Source organism: Callorhinchus milii, unplaced genomic scaffold (assembly GCF_018977255.1).
Source record: "Callorhinchus milii isolate IMCB2004 unplaced genomic scaffold, IMCB_Cmil_1.0 Scaffold2, whole genome shotgun sequence".
Classification (NCBI taxonomy): domain Eukaryota; kingdom Metazoa; phylum Chordata; class Chondrichthyes; order Chimaeriformes; family Callorhinchidae; genus Callorhinchus; species Callorhinchus milii.
Window position 1 is genome coordinate 114,590,617 of NW_024704743.1, and position 22,177 is coordinate 114,612,793.

General features: G+C 40.9%; 1 protein-coding gene across 1 annotated transcript in view; it reads right to left on the minus strand.

The window, feature by feature from the left end:
* The window catches only part of prex2 (phosphatidylinositol-3,4,5-trisphosphate-dependent Rac exchange factor 2), a 184,636-nt gene that overhangs the window by 3,632 nt on the left and 158,827 nt on the right, over window positions 1-22,177 (minus strand). The window contains exons 36-39 of the mRNA XM_007886904.2: window positions 21,894-21,957; window positions 21,478-21,668; window positions 7,131-7,233; window positions 2,358-2,425 (exon numbers count right to left, since the gene is read on the minus strand). Coding sequence (XP_007885095.1) covers window positions 2,358-2,425; window positions 7,131-7,233; window positions 21,478-21,668; window positions 21,894-21,957 — 426 coding nt within the window. The remainder of the gene's footprint in view (window positions 1-2,357; window positions 2,426-7,130; window positions 7,234-21,477; window positions 21,669-21,893; window positions 21,958-22,177) is intronic.

A 22,177-nucleotide genomic window follows, 5' to 3' on the forward strand; every position in this document is an offset into this window, starting at 1 on the left:
GTATCACATTGGGAAAAGTCTTAAAGTGTTTGCTACTGCTGCTGGCTGGGCAATTGAGCTGGGGATGGGAGTTGAAGAGGGTGTGGAGGGGTAAGATGCCTGAAAGCATAGTAGGTCTTGAGATAGGCTTTGAAGGTGGGAAGGGAGCAAGCGATTCTGAGGGACTCTGGGATGAAGGTCCAGAGAGAGAGGGCAGGTTGGCTGAAAGCCTGCAATGGTGGGGACACGGATAGACAGGGGAAAAGCAGTATTGAGCAGATGTGTATAGCTAATGTTTGAGCTAATATTCGAGGTAATTAAGAAGCTGTGAAACAGTTTGTTTTGGGAGGAGAGAGAAATCGTGTTATCAATTACCAGCAAATGATATCAAACTATGTGTTAATTGAATATTAATAAGGAGGTAGGACTGAGCAGGGAATCTGAGCCCAGCTAAGCAGAGAATTTGCACTGTGAAGAAAACTCAGCTGTTACCCGAAATTTTATCACAATTACACGGTTTCTGTCCATGTTGTCACTTTGCTCAAACTGAAAGGTCCGTTCTCTGCCACGTTTAAATTCAAAACAATGGAAGTGTTTCTCGTAAGAACATCAAGGTGTTCTTCGCTTGTGTCAGACCCGCAACAATCATCCTTCAAATAGTAATGACTACGAGCTGAATTTAATCACATCGTACTCCGTCTGCTTTTACAAGGTGTTGTCCTCCATTTAATCTGGGAAGGAATCCAAACTTTTCTTTCGGTAGTAAAACAGACATTTTTTTTTCATAGTTCAGGCAACTGGATGGACTGTTTCCCAGTCATCCCATATGAAAAAGTAGTTTCCATTTGACATCCTCCGTTCAGATCATCTCTTCAGGAGTTATGGGAGTTAGGGCCTGATAGCCGCAGTCTTGTTATTTATTTATATGTTAGAAAGTTAACACAAGTAATGCTGGATTCACTGCCATTCTTGTCCTCACTTTTAAATGCCTCCATGACTCTTCACAACTCGCCCTGACCTATCTCTGTGACCTCCTGTGCCTCTACTGCCCGGGCTGTTCCCTCAACTCAAAAAGCATTGCCTTGTGTCCGCCATCTACTCCCCCCCACCCCCGCGCCCCCCCATTGGCAAGCAAGCTTCAGCCATTCTACCCCCAATCTCTGTAACTCCCTTCCAAAGTCCCTCCACCTCATCCCCTCCCTCTCCGTCTTTAAAACCTGCCTGAAGACTTGGGCCAATAGAAGAGCGCACTTGCAATTTCCCCCCAGAATCTGCTACAAACACCCTCCTCTGCTACAAACCTGTAAGCACAGTGTGCTGGGCCCCTTGCCTCTGTGTACTGTTGCTGACTGTTTACTCGACGTCGCTACTGTGGGCAGAGCGGATCCGGACGCGCATGCATGGTATGGCGCAAGCGGGAAATGGGTCTCGCTCACCCCCAGGCCCTGCTGTTCAGATGGTCTGTGTGTGTCTGTGAGTGCGTGTCTCCCTAGGTCTGTGAGTGTCCATGTCTGTGAGTGTCTGTCTCGCTGTCTGCGAATGTGCGTCTCTCTGTCTATCTGTGAGCGTTTGTGTCTCTTTCTGTGTCTGAGTGTGTGTGTGTGTGTGTCTCTCTCTCTGACTGTGAGTGTGTGTGTGTGTGTCTTTCTCTATGTCTGTGTGTGTTTGTCTCTATCGCTCTGTGCGGTGGGGGGGGGCCTGAGAGGCAGGAGGTAGTGACCTCCTGGAGCCCCGCAGTGGCTCTGGTGTTTCTCCTCCCACCCCCGCCCTGCCTCTCAACAGCACCAATCAACTTCTCGCAATTTCCTGCAAAATATGTCAAATTTCCCAGCAATTTTCCACAGAATTTATCAAATTTCTCAGCAATTTTTGGCAAGTATTTCCGCAATTTTCTACTGGCCCTGCTTAAGACTTATTCCTTCTACTGCGCTTTCGGCCCCCCTCTCCTCAGCTCCCTCTCCAGCCTTGGGCATAAGTCAATCAGCTGTGCGATGTCCTATGAATATGAACGGTGCAATATAAATGTAAATTGATGATTGTGGCATTGTGAGTATTTTCAGAAATGAGTTGTACATCAACATTAAAACATATGTACCTCATGAAACATTAGAGAGTAAAATAAAACATGCGTAAATTGCATAGCGATCTTAGAGGGGTGGAGGGGTGGGGGGGCAGAATAATGAAAAACAATTCAGAAAATAGGAAGGTCTGAAGAGTACTCTGCAATGACATTGCAATGCAGCACCATCTTACAAAGGCCAATTAATCAGACACTGAAGAGAGACTCCAATTCTGCGGCTGAAGATGTCATAGAGAAATCAGAGATAAATCAATAGCACTATGACATGTCCATTAGCTTAATTATTTATAGCAGTTACCTCGGGACAGAATGTGGTGTTCGGTCTCTCACTCCAAGATTCTTGGCAGAGTTTTGCACTCTTGCTCCCTGCAATAAAGGAAACACGTTCTTACTGGCATATAAGACTGATCCAATTGCTTTAATGCATTTCTTGGAAGAACCTGCAGCAATATAAATATGAAATCAAATTAGCTTTACTCATTCAGGATGTATAGCAACTACATTATAGTGTTTCCTGGACCATGCTCTTTGGGGAGAAGTTGTTTTTTCTTCTAAGAGGATTATACTTTAAAATGACTTCAGTCTTGCAGCATCATTCCCTGTAATATTTCTCTTGGGTTGGAGACTTCCAATGATCTTTAATAACTGCAACATTTCCAGGCAAAGAACAATATTTTTCAACTTGCGAAAAACAGAACCATAGCAATTTGCAGCACAGAAGAAGGCCATTTGGCCCATCATGTCTGAATTTTCTTTTTGAAGTGCCTCAAGATGATAGAATCAAACTTATATTTAAGTAGCGCCTCTCACGCGTTTCACGCTACTGGCTGGGCACCCAAGCTGGGGGCAGAGGGTGGGGAGCCGAAGAAAGTGGGGAGGGAAAGATGATCAAAAGTGTAGGCAAAGAGATATGTCTTTAACTATGCTAGTTAAAGAGTTCATGTATTTTACACTGAAAGCTTTCAGAATATTGTTCACCGTGATTCTTCCAACTGGCTTTTGATTGAGTTGTTCTATTCAAACGCTAAGCTGATTTACTGATATGAAATGGTGCTAGAATTCAATAAACATGGTTCATTTATTTTATACATTGCAAGAATGTCAGAGGATTTTTTTCACTCGATTTTGTACTTTGACGATGCTATTTAAAGCAAATGCACCACATATATAATTGCAGGGTAGCTCTTATTGAAATATTCATGGTTTCAATTATCTTTGCACCAAAGTTTCCACATTTTTCATTACTTAGACGCTAAAAGTTAATTTGAGCTACAAAATGAATATATATTCATTACACAGGCTGCTTTCCTCTTGTCCTTCAGTCTCAGTGATAAAACCGGCAATTTACGGCTACATAACTTGTACCTGGCATCACTCTCTGTTTTGCTACCGGTTTAATGTTTCAAATAATGAAAGGGGGTTCTGAATTAAATGGGATGTCTTAGAGAGCCAAAAGACATTTTCTTGGAGAATTATGTACAAAGGACTTGGAGAAATGACATCAATGTGTAAAAAGGCTTAATTAATACCGGGAGACAAAATATCCCTGTAATAGCTGTAAATAGATCATTATGTCATCAATAACTTTCAATTACATTGAAATGCTGACTGTGGCATTCTCCTCTTCAATTATTACATTCTCACTTCTGCAATGTAATCAAATATGTTGTGCCAATGCCAGGGATCCTTAAACCTTTCTCTTTCATAGACATATTTGGTCCCACGGTGGATTCACCAACGAGGAGGATTAGAGAAGAATAAAATAGTAGCAAGGAACAATTACTATTGTGGAAAGATGAGGCTGCCTGATAAACATGGGAGTGAAACCTTAGACATGTGATGTCACAATATTGAAAATGCGTTGGAACCAGTTGATAATAATAATCCTTGCATTTTGATATTGCACCTTATCACATCTTCGAGACGTCTCAAAGCGCTTCACAGAATATACTGTAAAGTGAATTGACTATATTTTGTGGGAGAAACGTGGCAGCCAGCAGTGTTCCACAAACAGTCCTGGATTGATTGACCAAATTATTATTATTTATTTTGAAGGGACTATTATCCCTTTACTCTATATATTTATATACAGTGGAAGCTGGTTAAGCTGGATACATCGGGGCCTGTCGTTTTGTCCAATTTACCTGGTGTCCGAAATTAACCGGCATCCAGTTAAAGCAGCTTCCACCATATTGCCAATTTACAGTTAAATTTTTTTTTAATTATCAGCTTTCAGCATTTATATAGATGAAGTTCTTTGAGACATCCTTGCGTGAAAGCTGTGAATTGCACATCCACCACAAAAGGTGCCTTGAGCAATATAAAGTCAGTTTGCTTCAGGCAATGTGAAAGTCACTATATCAATATAAAGTCGAAATTATAAATAGACAGATAATACATAGTTCCCATTTCTTGTTTCGCAAAAATACTGCCTTCGTAATCTAAGACAAGAAGGATTGAACACAATCATTTCGACCTAAAATTAGACTTAAATTAAATCTCTTAAACATGTGGAAGAGAACAGTGTGCCTGGGGAAAAGCTGTGCTCAGTAAATCCAATAATCCTTTAATTTGCCAGTACGTCTCCCAGCCTTAAATGCCCAACTCCACTGTCCTTTTCAGTGTTCCTGTACAATAGTTTTAATGCAAAAGTTGAGATTTTAGATTTCACTACAAGACTCAATTTACAGCATCAGTTGAAATATGTGGTTGAAGCCGTATTCTTGCAAATCAAAGTGACACGTACTGAGTTGCCTGAAGCAGACAGACTTTATATAGCCCGAAGCATCTTTTCTGGTAGGAGATGCATTTCACACAGTGTTTTCCCTACAGATTTATTTTCAACCCCCCAATGCCTGTCTTATCTATACAAACACACATCCAAATTCATCTGAAAATTCAGAAATGCATCATGCCATTGAAGTACAGAAAATTAGTGTTTGAAACACTGCACAATCTAAAAATAACAGTTTACATTTATATACAACGACAACTTGCATTTATATGGCCCCCATCATGCGGGGTAGTATCCCGGAGCGCTTCCTAAGAAAGCTCAGTTGGTTGAGCACTTGAGACCAGTAAGTTCTGGGTTTGAATGTTTATGTATTCACTCAGCTTTTTGCCCATTTGAACTGGATCCCATTCTGCCCAGTAAGACTGTGTTGGTTGGGACATTCGGTACAGATTTGTATCAGTCCCAGTGAGATCCACATCTAAATCATAACAGATACCACTCAAACTACCTGGATACCAATAAGTTGTCAAATACAAAGAGCTCAGCTGTCACCATATCATGTGGGTAACATTTCAGTAGATGGGGTATTTCCATTGATAAAACATCACATGGAATAGGGACAGTTTGGACAGTTCAGCTGAGGGTATGGTTTCCATCAAGCCAAACTTCATTGGATACACACTGTAACATTGGATACACACTGTAACATGAAGGGAAGGATGTACAAAGTGTAAAACTGTACAAAGAAACCTGAAGTGAAGCAAAGCATATGGTCATGGTCTGTATCCTGCCTGTTGGACTAGCACAATAGCTATGCACCATCTGACCATCTACTCAAAGGCCAAGAATCAACTCAAGGCATCTGATTTCACTACTGCTGCTCTTACCAGAAGTAATCAAAGCAGTCAGTCACATAGATGCTGCAAAGAAAAACAAGCAGAATTGCGAACATTATTGCAACAGGGGATAGTGCATATACATTATGAGAACATGGGAGATGTAATGATATTATTCATCCATAAGATGGGAGTGTTTTCATCTGGCATTCTAATCTGAACAGGTTGTTCAACAGTTTTTATGGAGAATGAACATGCGAGGAAAAGTGACCCATTACTGTCTATTAGGCCTTGAACAGAAGGACTTTTCTGCCGATCTTCCAAACTATACAGAAATGTAGCAGTTTCCACATAAAGCAGAGTGGTTTCCCAAATGTCAGGAATCTAACACACACGGAGAACAACTCTGGATTCACACCTTAAGAAGCAAGAGGTTAACTTCTTGATCCAATAACACACAATCCATCCCTGAAAATTAGATGTTCTGATCAGAAACGTGTGAGTTGTAGCTTAGAAAACAAGAAAGGCATGTTTCATGGATGTGGAAAATTTTCTTCATGATTCATAGGGTAGGTAAGCTCATCAGGGAGGCAAACTTCAGCCTGGTCCCCACCCTTCTAAGGACAAGTCAGATGAATGACATGTTCCTATTTAAAGATTCTGGAAGTAGGAGAAAAACAGTATCCAAGATGCACAAGAGAGATCATCATCAAAATCAACGGGACTCAAACTTGGAAGCAGTAATCAGGCATTCAATAATTCTACAGAGTTTATGGACTACCCAGGGAGGTAGCAGAAGGACTCTGTGTCAGTGAATTCAAGGTGGAACGGGATAGTTATTCTGCAAAGAATTTCATTTTGCGGTGTTGGAGATGGTAGAGTGCAGGATTATTTACAATTATTATGTTATGACCAGTCTGTGGAACACAATGGTCTCAGTGCCCCAAGACATTGCCCTATGTGAAGGGCAAGTTGTTGTTATTATCCAGTTGTTTCATTCCTCCATACTGAAAACTTTGCCTTTAAAATGCAAGTGGAGAGCCACTGGAAGTTACAGTTCTAATGGAACCTGATAAAGCAGTGATGGAACCTTAATCCATCAAGATGTGGACTGAAATGGGAATTTCCAGCAGTGAATCCAGCAAATGCCCTTGATTCTACACATGTACAAGAAAATTAGATAAAATACTTGAAGAATGAAGAAAATATCACAGCCAATGCATGTCTGGTTTATTCTCAGCTGAGTGAGCTGCAAGGTGGATCAGCTGCTGTCCCTGGCATCATGAAATAACACCCCAAGCAACTTTGGGAGGAATCTAGCTGCAGTTTTCACAACTAAAAGGTACATCAAGCTTTTCAGCAAAGAACAATTGTGCTCGCGATGCTTCCATTTGTACCCGAGTCTTATTCTAGTGATACACACAGGATTTATTATATGACGAAAAGGAACAAGTCGAAGTATTTTAAAAAAGGAAATCAGAACATTTGGTAACTTTCGTACCTGTTTCCTCATGACATCCGTGGCTTGCATGATGTAGCGTGGTGGTAACGCATGACTTCTTGAAAGAATAATAGCTTGTTCCAGAGTGACACTCAGTGTGCAGCTAGATGGAAAGGAAAACATCAAATTAAAAGCTGTTACTTTGCTATTAATAGGTTTACAGTTCTCAGACACCTGAAGATAATACTGTTATTATTAATAATAATTCTTGCACTTGAGAAGAAGGATGTCTCAATGCTCTTCGCAGGATTTATTATGAAGTGTAGTGACCATGCATTGTAGGCAGCTGGTTTGCACACAGCAATGTCCCACAAACTGCCATGAAAGTTTGCCTAGACTGGCAAAGGTAAGTCTTCACAATTTTTTTTATTGAGTTTGAAATATTCTGCTTAATAAATCTAGAATTGGGTTTCATTCATTTTGAAATGTACATTCTATCCATTTGCTTTCCCTCCTTCCCTTCCTTATCTACTCAAGTCATGGATGGAAGCTGATCAGCAGGTTTCCATCTTCACCGAGAAATGTGTCAATGGCTCTGTGAGATCTCTTTATTAAGTTCAACAGTTGCACCATTACTAGGGAGCAACGTTGTTGAAATGTCAGATTCTAGATGTCATCATGTTTTAGGCAAGCTGTATAATTAAACGGGATCGGCAATAATCCATCTGGTGGGTTTCAATGCGCATCACATCAGTGCAGTCCATCCCATTTTATTGGGCCACCAAGACTTAGCTTGATGGGTAAAAGTTATAATCTACAAAATTAATTAAATAAAAATATATACAGGAGTAAATAAGAACCATGTGGAGTCAAGTAGCTCAGTGGTTAGAGCGCTCGTCTCACAAGTAAGAGGACCTGGTTTTGATTCCCGGCAGGGTGAAACATTGGGCAAGTTTCCTTACTCCAAGCGCCTTTGTTTACCTAGCAGTAAGTAGGAACCCAGTTGTTAGTCAATTGGTGGATCGCTTTTCCGGGGGTAATAAACCTTTTTAAAAAAAAATTCTAATAATAATTTGGTCACTTAATACACGACTGTTTGTGGGACACTGCTGTGCGCAATTGGCTGCCGTGTTTTGCCCACAAAACAGTGAAATCACTTTACAGTATATTCTGTGAAGCGCTTTGAGACATCTAGAAGACATAATAAGGCTCTACATGAAATGCAAGGATTATTATTATATTATGATACAGATGCACAAATGAAGAATTTTTGGTATAGCTGAGGCCAAAATATGAATATGATTTCTCTGGAGTCCTTCAAAGTTAAATTAAATTAGTCTGACTGAGATTTGAATGGTTGAATGAATGACAATAAGCTCACATTTTTCTGATCGATAGCCAAAAATAACTTCCACAGTAACAGCATTTCTTAAGGTCAAAGGATTTCAATGCCAAAATTCTCAGAATTTAAATTCAGTAATGTAGGAAGTGGCTTCAGTTGGGTTGCCTCACCCAAATTCACCTTATTTCGGGAGAACAAAATCATTTTTATTTTGCATTCTTTTAACTCTGTTTGAAGCAAACCAATTGTGGCAGCTCACTGTCGTTCTCTGGTTTCACCTCTTACAGAAGCCAACCTTTCCTATCTTATCAGTCCTATTTCATTGCATCAGTCATATAAGTTTTCCTCAGCAATCTCAAAGTGTCTTATTTCCTACAAGGTGCCATGATCCATGTTATTTGATCACATCTCGTCAATCACTGTCCAAGAAGACTCTGTATTTCATTTTGGTGTCAGACCTTCTGATTCTGTATTTTGTCCACTAATTTGATTTGTTTAATTATAGAATTAAGTCAATTCTCCACTCCTTAGAACAAATGCATTTCCAAACAATTGGCAATGTATGGTGCACAGTCACTCCTAAGGTCTTCCTCAGTACAGACATTGTTGCAGAATCGACTGATTTCACGTTCCTCACTCTCACTTTCAAATCTCTTCACATCTTGGCACCTCCGTATTTCTCTGATCTGCTTACACCTACTTCTCTACCCATCGCTCCACTGGCTTAACATTTCTGCACGTCTCTCGTCCCTGCGTTCTAAAATTGGTAGCTGTGCTTTCTGCCATAATGCCCTGAATCTCTGGAATTCTTTGCCTCAATCCCTTCATCTTGCCTCTTTGTTCATGTTCAAATCAAATCTGAAGACTTTCCTTCTCGACCGTGACTTCAATCAGTTCCCCTCACTTTCCGGCTCAGCATCAAGTCACGCTGGTGTTAAGTGTTCCAAGACGTTACCCGCATGAATGGTGCTACATAAATGCAAGTTATTGTTTTTGCATCAATACTTCAATTATCTTGATCTTTTGGTTGTAAGGTCAGAGATGATAGTCTCATTCTCAGTGAAAGAAACATAGTCCAAGATTGGGTATAGTTACTTCCCAGGTTTCCAATATGCTAACAATATTTATTTTGCATGTGTTCAATACTTCAGTTTTTAAAACTATATATTATCTATATATATTTAAGTCTAAGCATCCTCATTTTCGATATGATTCTGCGTCTTTGGTCTAGGTTTGATCTACACTTTCTTGCCTCTTATCCCAACCTCCAAAGAATTTGGTTAACTGCTTTGATCCACTAGGATGTATGTTGGTACTCTGTTTGCTTGCTAAACTCATCGCATTCAGTTTGGTTACTTACAATTAACAGTGTAAATCCATGAGCTTTAGAGTGTTCGTATTTCGCAAGAAAAGGTATAACAGGCAAACAGTTGGGACATTTTTTTAAAACAACTTTAGCCTTGACAGATCTCCAATAAATTATCTGGAGGTCTGACACATACACAAGGCTCTTGTTATGAAGCACCACTTCCTCTGATTACCAGTTTTCTATCGTAGCAAGACAGTAGCTATTCACAGTATTGAACAGCATCCCTTATCCAACTTAGAGGCTCTTTGTTGCTATGTAGACATTGAAATGATCTCTTCACATTATATTTAGAATTTGACCAAGCTGATTACAATAGATAACAGAAAGGATGCATTAGGAAACAGAAACCAGAGATTTATCTATTTAGTTTGGATAAAGTGCTTCCTAACAATAATTCTTGCATTTGGCGTAGTGCCTTTCACGTTAGGAGGATACCTCAAAAAACTTCACAAGATTTAAGGTGAATTGTAGTCACTATTTTGTAGGCAAACGCGGCAGCCAATTTACGCACAAGTAGCCATAAATTGAATTACTTATTTTATCCGGGGGATTGTTGGCCAGGACAATGGGAGAAACTCCCTTTAAGCACTCCGAGACGCCATCCGGCGTGAAGGGTGCTATATAAATGCAAGTTGTTGTTGTTGTTCTCTTTTTGAATATTGCCATCCAACTAAAAATCCTCCTGAATAGACAGACTGGGTCTTGGTTTATAATATAATAACAATAATCCTTGCATTTGATATAGCGCTTTTCACGTCTTCTAGAAGTCTCAAAGCGCTTCACAGAATATACTGTAAAGTGAATTGACTGTATATTTGTGGACGAAATGCGCAGCCAATTGCTGGGCCAATATACACCCAGCACTGCATGGGACTGTCAGCCCAGACCGTGAGTTCAAAGTCCATCGTGGGATTTTAATCCACAGCCTTCGGTCTCTGAGGGACGAAGGACATGTGGTGCAGGTTGCTTCCAACTAAGCCAGACTGACATACACACACAGGAACACAAGACACTTGGAGGGATTTCTCATGATAAACACACATCATCAATGTACTCTAAGCTTATCAGCACATAGAACATTACCCCTTTGTCTTCTGGTTAAGAGTGTCTATTTAAATGAAGAGCCACTACCAAATCCCTGAGATTTAATGCTTCGACAATTTGAATAACCTCATCAACCACGCAACATTGGCCAAATAATTGTTCTAATTAATTTGTCTCATAAGCTTCAGAGTCCATTTCATTCTTCAATCACTTACCAGAATAGATATTCTACTAGACTATATGTCACATATTGGTCACATATTAAAGCCAAGACAAAGAAAGCTATTTAATAATTGATCTTATACACCACTGCATTCTAACAGCAACAGAGTGTTCATTTATGCTAAGTTCACTCTGCATGTTTGGAAGCGAATCACTGTGATTTTGGCAGTCACTAAACTGCCCACAACTGCTCAAAAGACTCTTCTGAAATGTCATTAAGGATTTTATAATTAGTAATACTTGCACCTGATATATCACCTTTCAAATCAGGAGGATATCTGAAAGTGTTTCACAGGATTTACTGTAAAGGGTAGTGACTATTTTGTAGGTGAACTTGACAGCCAATTTGTACACAAAAAGTCCTACAAACAGTTATGAAGCGAATGACCACTTGTAGCTGGGGATTTTTGGCCAGGACACTAAGAGAATCTCCATTCTTTTAGTGCCGTGCAATTGGCTCTTTGTAATGTTAAGTTAACAACTCTCCAGTTCCATTTTTCTATACATGTCCTATTTGCGCGTGTAGAGAATTAGCTTAACTAGTATAAATCAGCTGTGCTGTTCCACATGACTGCTGCTCGGAGCGATAGCTCTTTGGTTTGAGCGAAGTAAATACAGCTTAAAACACTTGTGAAATTAATTGTAAAACATTTTCGTATAATTCTTGTTTCCCACACTTAGTTCAATCGTTCAGGGTTTTGTTTCATTTTTGTAGTTGTTGACCTCAATTCCAATTAACTTCACATGTTAACAGAAACCCACTCCTGATATGGCCAGCAAAGCTGGACGGGCCACATGCTTCTCAATTCCATCAGAGCCAAGTCCTTCCCTCATAAAGTCCTTATAATGCTTAATCCACATGCATAGTCATTAACTCTCAAATAATTATTATATCCATCCTTCGGATGAGATATTAAACTGAGGTCTCATCTAAATGTGTACGTTAAAATTCCATGGGACTATTCTGATAAAATTGATCATTCATTTCATGGCTGTTTATGGGACTTTAATAATAATAATAATAAATAATTCCTGCATTTTATATAGCGCTTTTCACGACTTCGAGAAGTCTCAAAGCGCTTCACAGAATATACTGTAAAGTGAACTGATTGTGTATTTTGTGAGATAAAAACGCAGCAGCCAATTGCACACAGTCGTGTACAAATTGTATATAAATTGATATATACAAATTGGCTGCCACATCACAAACAAATACACAATTACTACACTTCGCAGTAAATCTTGTCAAGTTCTTTGAGACATCCTTACGCCTTGATAAACCCTGTATCAAATGCAAGGATTATTATTATGTTATTATATTCTAGGTGAATACTGAAACGATTTTGAATTTGTGGCTGATGAGATTAGTGGAATCCTTCATAAATGTCCTTCTAAATACACATCAGACTAAAAACTCTGATGTCTTTTCCTCGGTGCAGGACTGGGCTGCGATGTTTCAGATTCGCACCAGGTTCCTCTAATCTAACATGACATCCAGTTGCTGGCTTTCACCTCCAGATGTAAATCTTTCCGTGGATTTATTTGTTTTGCAGCAGTAATTGAATACATGAAATAACTTGGGCATGGCTTTCCGTTTAAAAATTCTCATGGATTTAGTTTCAGTCATCCTGACCTAAATTAAACTCAATTAGCTTGAGTGCATTTAATTCAAATTGGTACCTTCCAACCAGAGCAGACGACTTGAATATAAATCACCCCAAGTTTCTAGCCACGTGTCTGTCTGACAGTACACGGAGCATATAAATTACCTTTTTTTTTACAAATTCATTTAAGTTCAGTTACAAGAGCTCATCAATCTCAGCATCACATTTGTATGCCAGTGAACTCAGGATAGGTTCACGACCCAACAAAGCTTAGCATTTAGCACTTTCCTTGGGTCAGAGAGTCTTGAAAACAAAGCCAAGATGGTGGGAATTGCTTGTGACTGTGACTGAATTTGATGCTTTTTGCTTTATGTCAAGATGTTATTCACTTACACCCAACCAGCAGACACTTGATAGACGCAAATGCCTTACAGTGAAATTACATTGCAATACACAAGAATTGACTGCCATAGAATTCCGTTCTTTACTTGTTGTTTCGAATCCATTAGAAGCTATAGCAACAGCACAAGTCAAAGGCAACATTTAACAGAGGCTAATTTATCAAGGATAAATACAACAACAAGATTTCATTTATAGAGCGCCTTTCACATCGGGAGGACGTCCCAAGGCGCTGGACAGTTGGGTCACGACCCGAGCAGGGGGGAAATGGTCAGGGTGAGGGGAGGGAAGGAGCGAGGAGGGGGTAGAGAGTCAAGAGGGGAGCTGAAGGCACGGTCAAAGGTCTTGAGACCGAACTTGAAGGAGGAAAGGGAGGAGGCAAGGCGAAGGCACTGGGGGATGGAGTTCCAGAACCTAGGGGCTGAGAGGCTGAAGGCCCGGCCACCGATGGTAGGGCGGTTCGGACGGGGGATGTGGAGCAGACCAGAGCCAGAGGAACGGAGGGTACGGGCAGGTAAGTAGGGGGATAGTAGGTCGGAAAGGTAGGAGGGAGCAAGGCCGTGAATGGCCTTGTTGGTGAGGATGAGGATCTTGAATAATAAACTAACTTTTTTTAAACACTCTCTTCTCAGAGGGATGCATCCTGCTTACCTAATTCCAGAAAATATTAATAATAATAATAATAATAATCCTTGCATTTTGATATAGCGCTTTTCACGTCGAGAGGACGTCCCAAAGCGCTTCACAGAACACACTGTAAAGTGAATTGACTGTATATTTGTGGGCGAACGCGGCAGCCAATTGCGCACAGCAATGTCCCACAAACAGTCATGGATTGAAAATGACCAATTTATTATTGTTTTTTTGGTTTTTGGAGGGATTATTATTAGGCTCTGTGTGGAGTAAGGAAACTTGCCCAAGGTTTCGCCCTGTCTGGAATTGAACTCAGGTCTCTCACATGCAAAGCGAGTGCTCTAACCACTGAGCTACAGGACTCCACTGGTGCTGGTTGGCAACAGCCAATGCTTGGGGACCCCAGAATGTGTGTTGGGGAATTGCAGGAGTTGAATGAGCTAAAAATGCATAGTTTGATATCAAAAGCACTGTATGGCAAGCTTCCCACTGCTTGTCTAACTATGACCAATCTACTTTTTGGGGCTTTGGCTTGTACGATTAACAGCATCTGAGCGGAAAGAGTCCCTACCACAGTGGCCTGCCCTTCCCAGTCTTGCTGATGAGACAGGATGGCTCTGCTGTCACCAGCAATGCCCTTGAATACTGCAGATATGCCTGTCTCACGAACTGGACTACAGAGACCGACACCAAGGGTGGGCTGGATTCTGAAATTAAGGAATCCTCAATAAGGAATTTCATTAAGAATTTCCATCAAACATTAGAAACTCTGCTCCAGAAGTAGACTTGTGTTGATGCAGAGTGTTGTGGCTTGATATGACATACCTCATGGCTATTAATAACAAGAGTCCAATTTGCATGATTCAATTTTTTTAATAAACGATTATTTCCACTTACGAAATACTGCATATTAGGGCCTGATAAAAAAATGGATTTTAATATTAAAGCCAACTCCCTTATGCATTCAACTGAAAAATCAAGACTGCAGCCCAGCCTGATCAAATATGAATGAATCTAACTCATTTCTGTTCAGTGTAGTGTCAGGCAAAGAGAGGGGGAATTTCATGTCAGCCACAACACCTAGTCAATCTTGCTTAAGATTTCTCTTTAAATGGTCTTCCTTCAGGACTAAATGGTCTCCAATCAACTGCTGAAAATACCAACTATTGGGCAAGATCATTCATGTCACAGCATTGTTCTGGTAAATTTCCTCTGTATTTGTTAGAATGTTGTTTGCTAATAAAGTTGATAATAAATGCCTCATAAGTGTTTTCATACCAATCTTGAGAAGTGCAAAAGAAAGGCACATTTTCTTTTAAAATAACTTTAACTGGGCTCATTTGGGGAGCTCTCCATTATTGCAGGTGCTGCCCTTCATATGAGATGTTAAGCCAAGGTCCCTTCTACCTGTTCAGGCTAAAGATCCCATGATGCGATTCAAAAAGAGAGGGGAGTTTCTCCCTTGTGTCCTGCCCAATACTCCTCCTGATTAGTTGATCATTCATCTGGGGGTAATAATCCCTTCAAAATAAATGTTGTCACTCAATCCACAACTATTTATGGGACATTGCTGTGCGCAATTGGCTGCTGTGTTTCGCCCACAAAATACAGTCATTACATTTTACAGTATATTCTGTGAAGCACTTTGAGACGTCTCAACGACGTGATAAAGTGCTATATCAAATGCAAGGATGATTATTTTTATTATTATCCCATGGCTGTCGACGGGAACTTGCTTTGAGGAAAATAACTAGGTAACTCTGTTCATATTGGCTAGTGGGCTATGCTGCTGTGATCTTGATTTCAAGATCCTCATCCTCACCCACAAGGCCATTCACGGCCTTGCTCCCTCCTACCTCTCCAACCTACTATCCCCCTACCTACCTGCCCGTACCCTCCGTTCCTCCGGCTCCGGTCTGCTCCACGTCCCCCGCCCCAACCGCCCTACCATCGGTGATCGGGCCTTCAGCCTCTCAGCCCCGAGGCTCTGGAACTCTATCCCCCAGTGCCTTCGCCTTGCTTCCTCCTTCTCCTCCTTCAAGGCCGGTCTCAAAACCTTTCTCTTTGACCGAGCCTTCAGCTCCCCTCTCGACTCTCTTCCCCCTTCTCGCTCCCTCCCTTCCCTCCCCTCACCCTGACCATTTCCCCCCTCCTCGCTCGCTCCCTCCCTTCCCTCCCCTCACCTTGACCATTTCCCCCCTGCTCGGGTCATGACCCAACTGTGCAGCGCCTTGGGACGTCCTCCTGACGTGAAAGGCGCTTTATAAATGGAATCTTGTTGTTGTTGTTGTTGTGATGCCTAAGGTTAGTAAAGAGATCTAAACCTGAAAGCTGATTCAAGGTTTTCAATTAAGACTCTGCCAGTTCTGCTCAGTTTTTCATCAAAATGTCAATCAGAACTGAAAAAATAATTTTCCAGGGCTTCAGTGAAGCTCAATGACAATGTGTAACAACATGAAGCACAAAACAGACAGATTAAAAGCAGATAGTAATTGTTCTTCAGTATGAAACGCTAGTTTGAACATCGTTTCTGCATCCATTCATAAGACACAAGGTTGAGGCTCTATTCATTGGTTGCTATGACAAGTGCTCCTGGACTTAGAAACAGAGAAACACAAAGAAACGGAGCAGCAAACAAACCAAGAATAAGAGGAAAAACTCAAAATATACTTATTTTGTTATAAGTTAAATTAATTTAGCAGAATTAGTTTTACTTACCAGTTTGCAGTTTTACTAAGTTAGATTAACTTAATACTTAGTTTAACCTAATGCTTAATTTAACTAGTACAAAGGATGGGAGTGAGACACCAAGCAAAGGTTGAGCAGAAAAGGGGAAAGTGGATGGGGAGGTCACCACAGGTGAGGTCAAAGAGGTAGGTTTTATGGTGGGACTCTTAACAACAGATAGACAGTCTCTAAAGACTCTAAAGAGAGTTGGAGATAGGGAGATCCAGAGGTGTAGGATCTGAAGGTTCAGTCACAGAAGATGGAATGAAGTGACCTAACAATATATAACAATATAAACTAAAAATAATAATATGCAATTATATTTTTCAGCCACAAGATTCTTCACCTCTTTGCATAATTAGAACTATCCAGATAGACTCCCTTGCCTTACCTTAACTGCTAAAACCATGTAATTGATACATGAGAATAATATTTTGTTGTTATAGCTTTATCACATCATCAAAACGTCCAAAGTTTTTCACATGATTTACGACAAAATGTAATGACTATATATTTGTAGGCAAACAAAAATGAACATATCATAAAATATGGCATGATATACTTGTTAAAACCTACAAAATGAGCCAAGCTTTCACCAAGGTCTGTGAAGGGGAGAGAATAATAATAATAATCCTTGCATTTGATATAGTTCCTTATCATGTCTTCAAAACATTTCGAAGCGCTCCACAGAATATACTGTAAAATGAACTGACTGTATATTTGTGGGCAAAACAAGGCAGCCCATTGCGCACAGCAGTGTCCCACAAGCAGTTGTGGATTGAGTGACCAATTTTTTTTTTTTTTTGAAGGAATTATTACCCCTGGAAAAGCAATCCGCTAATAACCGGGTTCCTACACTCCATGCTCGGGCCCCTCCTACCTCTCTGACCTGCTGACTCTCTACCAACCTGCCCGCTCCCTCCGCTCATCAGGCTCGGTCCTGCTCCATGTCTCCTGCCCGACCCATCCTACCATCGGTGGCCGGGCTTTCAGCCTCTCTGCCTCCACACTCTGGAACGCCATCCCACGGTCCCTTCGCCTCGCTTCCTCCCTTGCCTCCTTCAAGGCCGGTCTCCAGACCCTTCTCTTCGACTGTGCCTTTGGTCTCCCTCCCACCTCTCTGCCTTCCCTCACCCCTACACCACCCCTCCCCCATGCTCGGGCCCCGACATCTGACTGCTACTCCTGAAAATGAAAATCAATGATGTCCTCCCGACGTGAAAGGCCCTCTAAAATGTAATTTTGTTGTTGTTGTTACTGCTAGGTAAATAGAGTTGTGTGGAGTAAGGAAACTTGCCCAACATTTCGCCCTGCCGGAAGTAGGCTTGAAAGGCAAAATATTGTGTGCAATTGCAATTAGTCAAACCTTTTACCTTGAACAGTTTTACAATTTTTTTTAAACATCAATTATTACTACTAAGAGCTACTCCTGAAAATGAAAATCAATGATTCCAAACAGCAATGATTAAACGTACATCTTTGAGATACTTAGCTTGGGGAATTTTGCCAAGAAATTATAAATGTATAAAATTGAAAATTGCTCAAATCCTGCTTGGGGAACATAATATGGAAACAAGAAAGGTAATTCAGCCAATCCAGTGTTTTTTGTAAACGTTCCTTTAATCTATTTTATATACTTCGGATGAGACATTAAACTGGGGTCCCGTCTGCCTATTCAGGAAGATGTTAAAGATCCCATGGCAGGATTCAAAAAGGGAAGGAAGATTCTCTCGGTGACCTTGCCAACAATCTCCCAAATAAAAATTGGTCATTCGCTCCATGGCTGTTCCATGGAACAACACTTTGTGCAATTGTGCTGCCGCGTTTACCTACAAATTACAGTAAATCCTGTGAAGCGCTTTGAGACGTCCTTCTGATGTGATAAGGTCCTATACCAATGCAAGTTTTTATACATATACATTATACATACATGTAATATTAATAGTATTCCTTCCTTCACTTCCTGCTAAATCAGGAATCTGTCTCAATCACTTTAATGCTTTAAGTGATGTAATTTACTGTACCAATAAAGATGTATATCAGCTGCAATGGAAAATGAGCCATGCAGAGGAAGCCCTGGAGAAACATAAAGTACACTTCAAAGTGAAAGCAAACGTTTGTGACTTGCCGTATTGCCGTTCATACTTTAATGACTGAAAGGAGTGACTATCTCTGAAGTTCTTCCCCACCATTAAATAGGTCGCGGCAGTTGAATTCAGTAAGAAGTTTGTGGATTTCTGCCTTTACAACTTCAGAGTGATATGAGCAGGCACTGAATGTGGATCTCCCTGCACAGTCAATGAGCATGCTGTTCATTCACCTCGACAGTAATAACAAAATACACAGTCACTACACTTTACAGTAAATCCTGGGAGTGTTTTGAGACTTTGTTCGACATGAAGGTTGCTATATTAAATACAAGTATTAATATCATTATAATTATTAATAATAATATTCACAAACTCCAATCTTAAAATCACTAGTTCATAAGTCATCCCACATGGTTTACATTTTATTTCATTTTCTTTTTCTATTTCTTTAAATTCAGTTCTAGCTGAGCTTGAATCCACTGTGCTCTCAGTCGTGGCACCATAGATATCTCCTCTGACTGGTTGCTTGTTTATGTATTTGGATTTTTAAACCATAACACATTGGGATCTTTGCAATGGTCTCTGCATACTGGACATTTCATGTCGGTTTGTAAGGGCATTGCTGTGCACAAATTGGCTGCTGTGTTCGCCGACAAATGCAAATCACTGCGCTGTTAAGCCCATTTGAAAAGTCTTCCTGACGTGAAAAGGCGCTATATCAAATGCAAGTATTATTATGTTACCAGTCAGCAGAGGCAAATGCTGTGAGCTGTGCCATTGCAAGATAAATGGAGATTTTATGTGGCAAATTCCCTTGGTACAGCTTTACATTTACTGCAAATGTTATTTCAGAAACAAGTGTTGATTTCAATGAATGGAAAGCATTTTGCATGCAGGCACCTAGAAGGGCAGAAAACATTACTTCAAGATTGTCGCGCATTTTAGTTCACAGCTCTCTCTCTAACGACATAGTAGTGAGTTTTAAACATAATTGGGTGTTGGTAATCATTTACTGATTAAAGGTTTCCCCCCAGGGTTGTTGGGGAGGCGGGGGGGTGGAGGCGGAAATTCACGATTTGAAATGAACATCTCCACCCTTTTCCATTAGTTTCGTGTATAACCACTCAAACCCGGTGGACTTCTGAATTTAATGAGAAAGAATCACAGGTTTGAGAGCTTGAATTGGCAGCCAGAAATGTTTAATGTGCCAATGCATATGTCAAATGTGGGTAATTCATCACAGCGCTAGTTCCAGTCCTTTAATATGAAACGTTACGTTGCAGAGAGATTGAGTAATTCAACACTCTTTCACCTCTGTGACCCGTGTTCAAAAGGAGCCCAGACTGACTCTCTCTGTCTCCTCATTCCTCCAAAAAGCAATTGTGCAGTTTCAGAGCAGGACCCAATTCGCAACAGTTCACAGCACAAAACTAACTTGTGTCACCATGGACAGGGAATAAGGGTAAGAGGATTATATTCAAATTTGTGGGATGTAGTCAATGTTCTCAGGCACTGACCCGATCACGCCCGTCCTTGCCAGACTCCACTGACTTCCCATCACGCAGAGGATACAGTTCAAGATCCTGGTCCTCACTTTCAAAGTCCTCCATGGTCTTTCTCTCCCCTACCTGTGCAACCTCCTAACCCCTACCAACCTGTTTGCTCCCTCCATTCAGCGGGCTCTGGCTTGCTTCACGTCCTTTGCCCGGCCTAGCATTGGTGGTCGGGCCTTCAGTCACTCTGCCCCCACCCTCTGGAACTCAATCCCGCAGTCCCTCTACCTCGCCCCTTCCCTTGCCTCCTTCAAGACCCATCTCAAGACCTTCCTCTTCGACCGTGCCATCGATCACCCTCCATCCCCCCCTGCCCTCCACCCTCCCCAATCCTGATCCCCAGCTCGGGTCTGAAACACTGATTGTCCAGTGCCTTGGGACTTCTTCAAAGTGTAATTTTGTTGTTGATGTACCCAAGAGGTCTCTACTCGGGCTTTCTTACTTTGCATATAAAATACTTTGGTCTGGAATGCACTGCCTGAAAGGGTGGTGGAAACAGATTCAATAACAACTTTCAAAAGGGAATTAGATAGGTACTTGTAAAGGAAAAAATTGCAAGAATATGGGGGAAGAGCAGGGGAGTGGAACTGATTGGGTAGCTCTTCCAAAGAGCTGGCACAGGTACAATGGAGTCCACTGGCCTCTCTCTGTGCTGTAATATACTATGATTCTATGATGATGGGGTTAAGATGTCTAAATTTGCTGATGATACAAAATTGGGGGGGGGGGTGAGACAAACTGAGGAGAAATGCAAGAGTGGGCAGCTAACTGTTAAATGGAATTTGCTCTTTGTATGTGAGATCAGAGTGGGGGTGGAACAGGAGTAGTAAAGGACCTTTGGCTGAATAATTTCATGTCATGATGTGTTCGAGCTGCAGAGAACCTCACCACTGTGCTGCCATCTCAGTTTGATGAAAAACCAAGTTGCACCATATTAGAATGGCTCAATCATGAAGTATTAAATAACACAGACCTTGTGACGTTCTGGAAATATTTATTCAGCCTGAAACACAGCCTAAAATGAGTACTGGAGAAAGAAAAGGTAGCTATGAAGATACCATTTACCTTTAAGATTGCAATTTATTTTTGTGTGAAGAATGTAAATTGTTTGCTTTGCTCCCTGTGATCCAGCCAGTGAACTTGAGGCAAGATATACAATATTCTGCTCTGTTGGCTAAGTTGAGCGAGTTTGTTTCTATGCGCTTATAAATATGATGTCATATCAATCTATAAACATACAATAAAGATGAGCTCAACCACTTTTCCTGGTAACCCTCTCCAGCTGTTGATTGCCCTTGTCCTTCAAACTCCAAAACCTCTGTGCAAACATTGACTGTCAAAGGTACAACCTTGACTACTATTCGTCTTATAACTAGTGTATGTTCTGGGCAATAGACAAGAGAAAGGAACGTGGGGTTTCTTACCGGTGGACTCCACTGTTGCACATCATGATGTGGCAGGCTCCCAAGCGACTGCAGAGCTCGGATGAAACGGACAGCAATCCAACCCCAGATGCCCCACAGGCCGTGTTAGCACAGTCTGCAGTTCGTTTTGACCTGATAAAGGATTCCATCAATCGATAGAGCTCATCCAACGCATTGAGAGGCCGCAGGAGCTGTAAATCAGACAGCTCTGGAGTCAATATGAGTAGTGTTCACTCAGACTGCTTAAGGATACAAATCTAACACAAAGGGGAGGCAGATAACAGACAGAAATAGTTTGGTGCTGAAATCTGCTTCCATTTTGTGAGCTTGTTTGGAGAAATTAAAAATTATTTCTGACTCAAACCTGGCAAACATTGCCATTCCATAAATCCATGAAATGATTGAAACATGCATACCTTGTCTATCATAGCAGCTTTGGATGAGTTCGGGGGTAGATTTGACTTGTCCAGATAGAATGCCCTGTATAAAAAGTAAAACCATCAAATAAGGTATTTGGAAAATGTTACAACACAGATTTATAAGAACATGATTTTCCTCAGTATTTTAATGCCAAATGTTTTGGCATTAAAATATCGATAATCCATAACTTAAGAAGTTTAAGTAACCAAGCAGGAAAAAGAAATTAAAAGCACTAAATAGCTTTATAAATAGCCATTGTGTGTGGCGTGTGTGTGTGCGC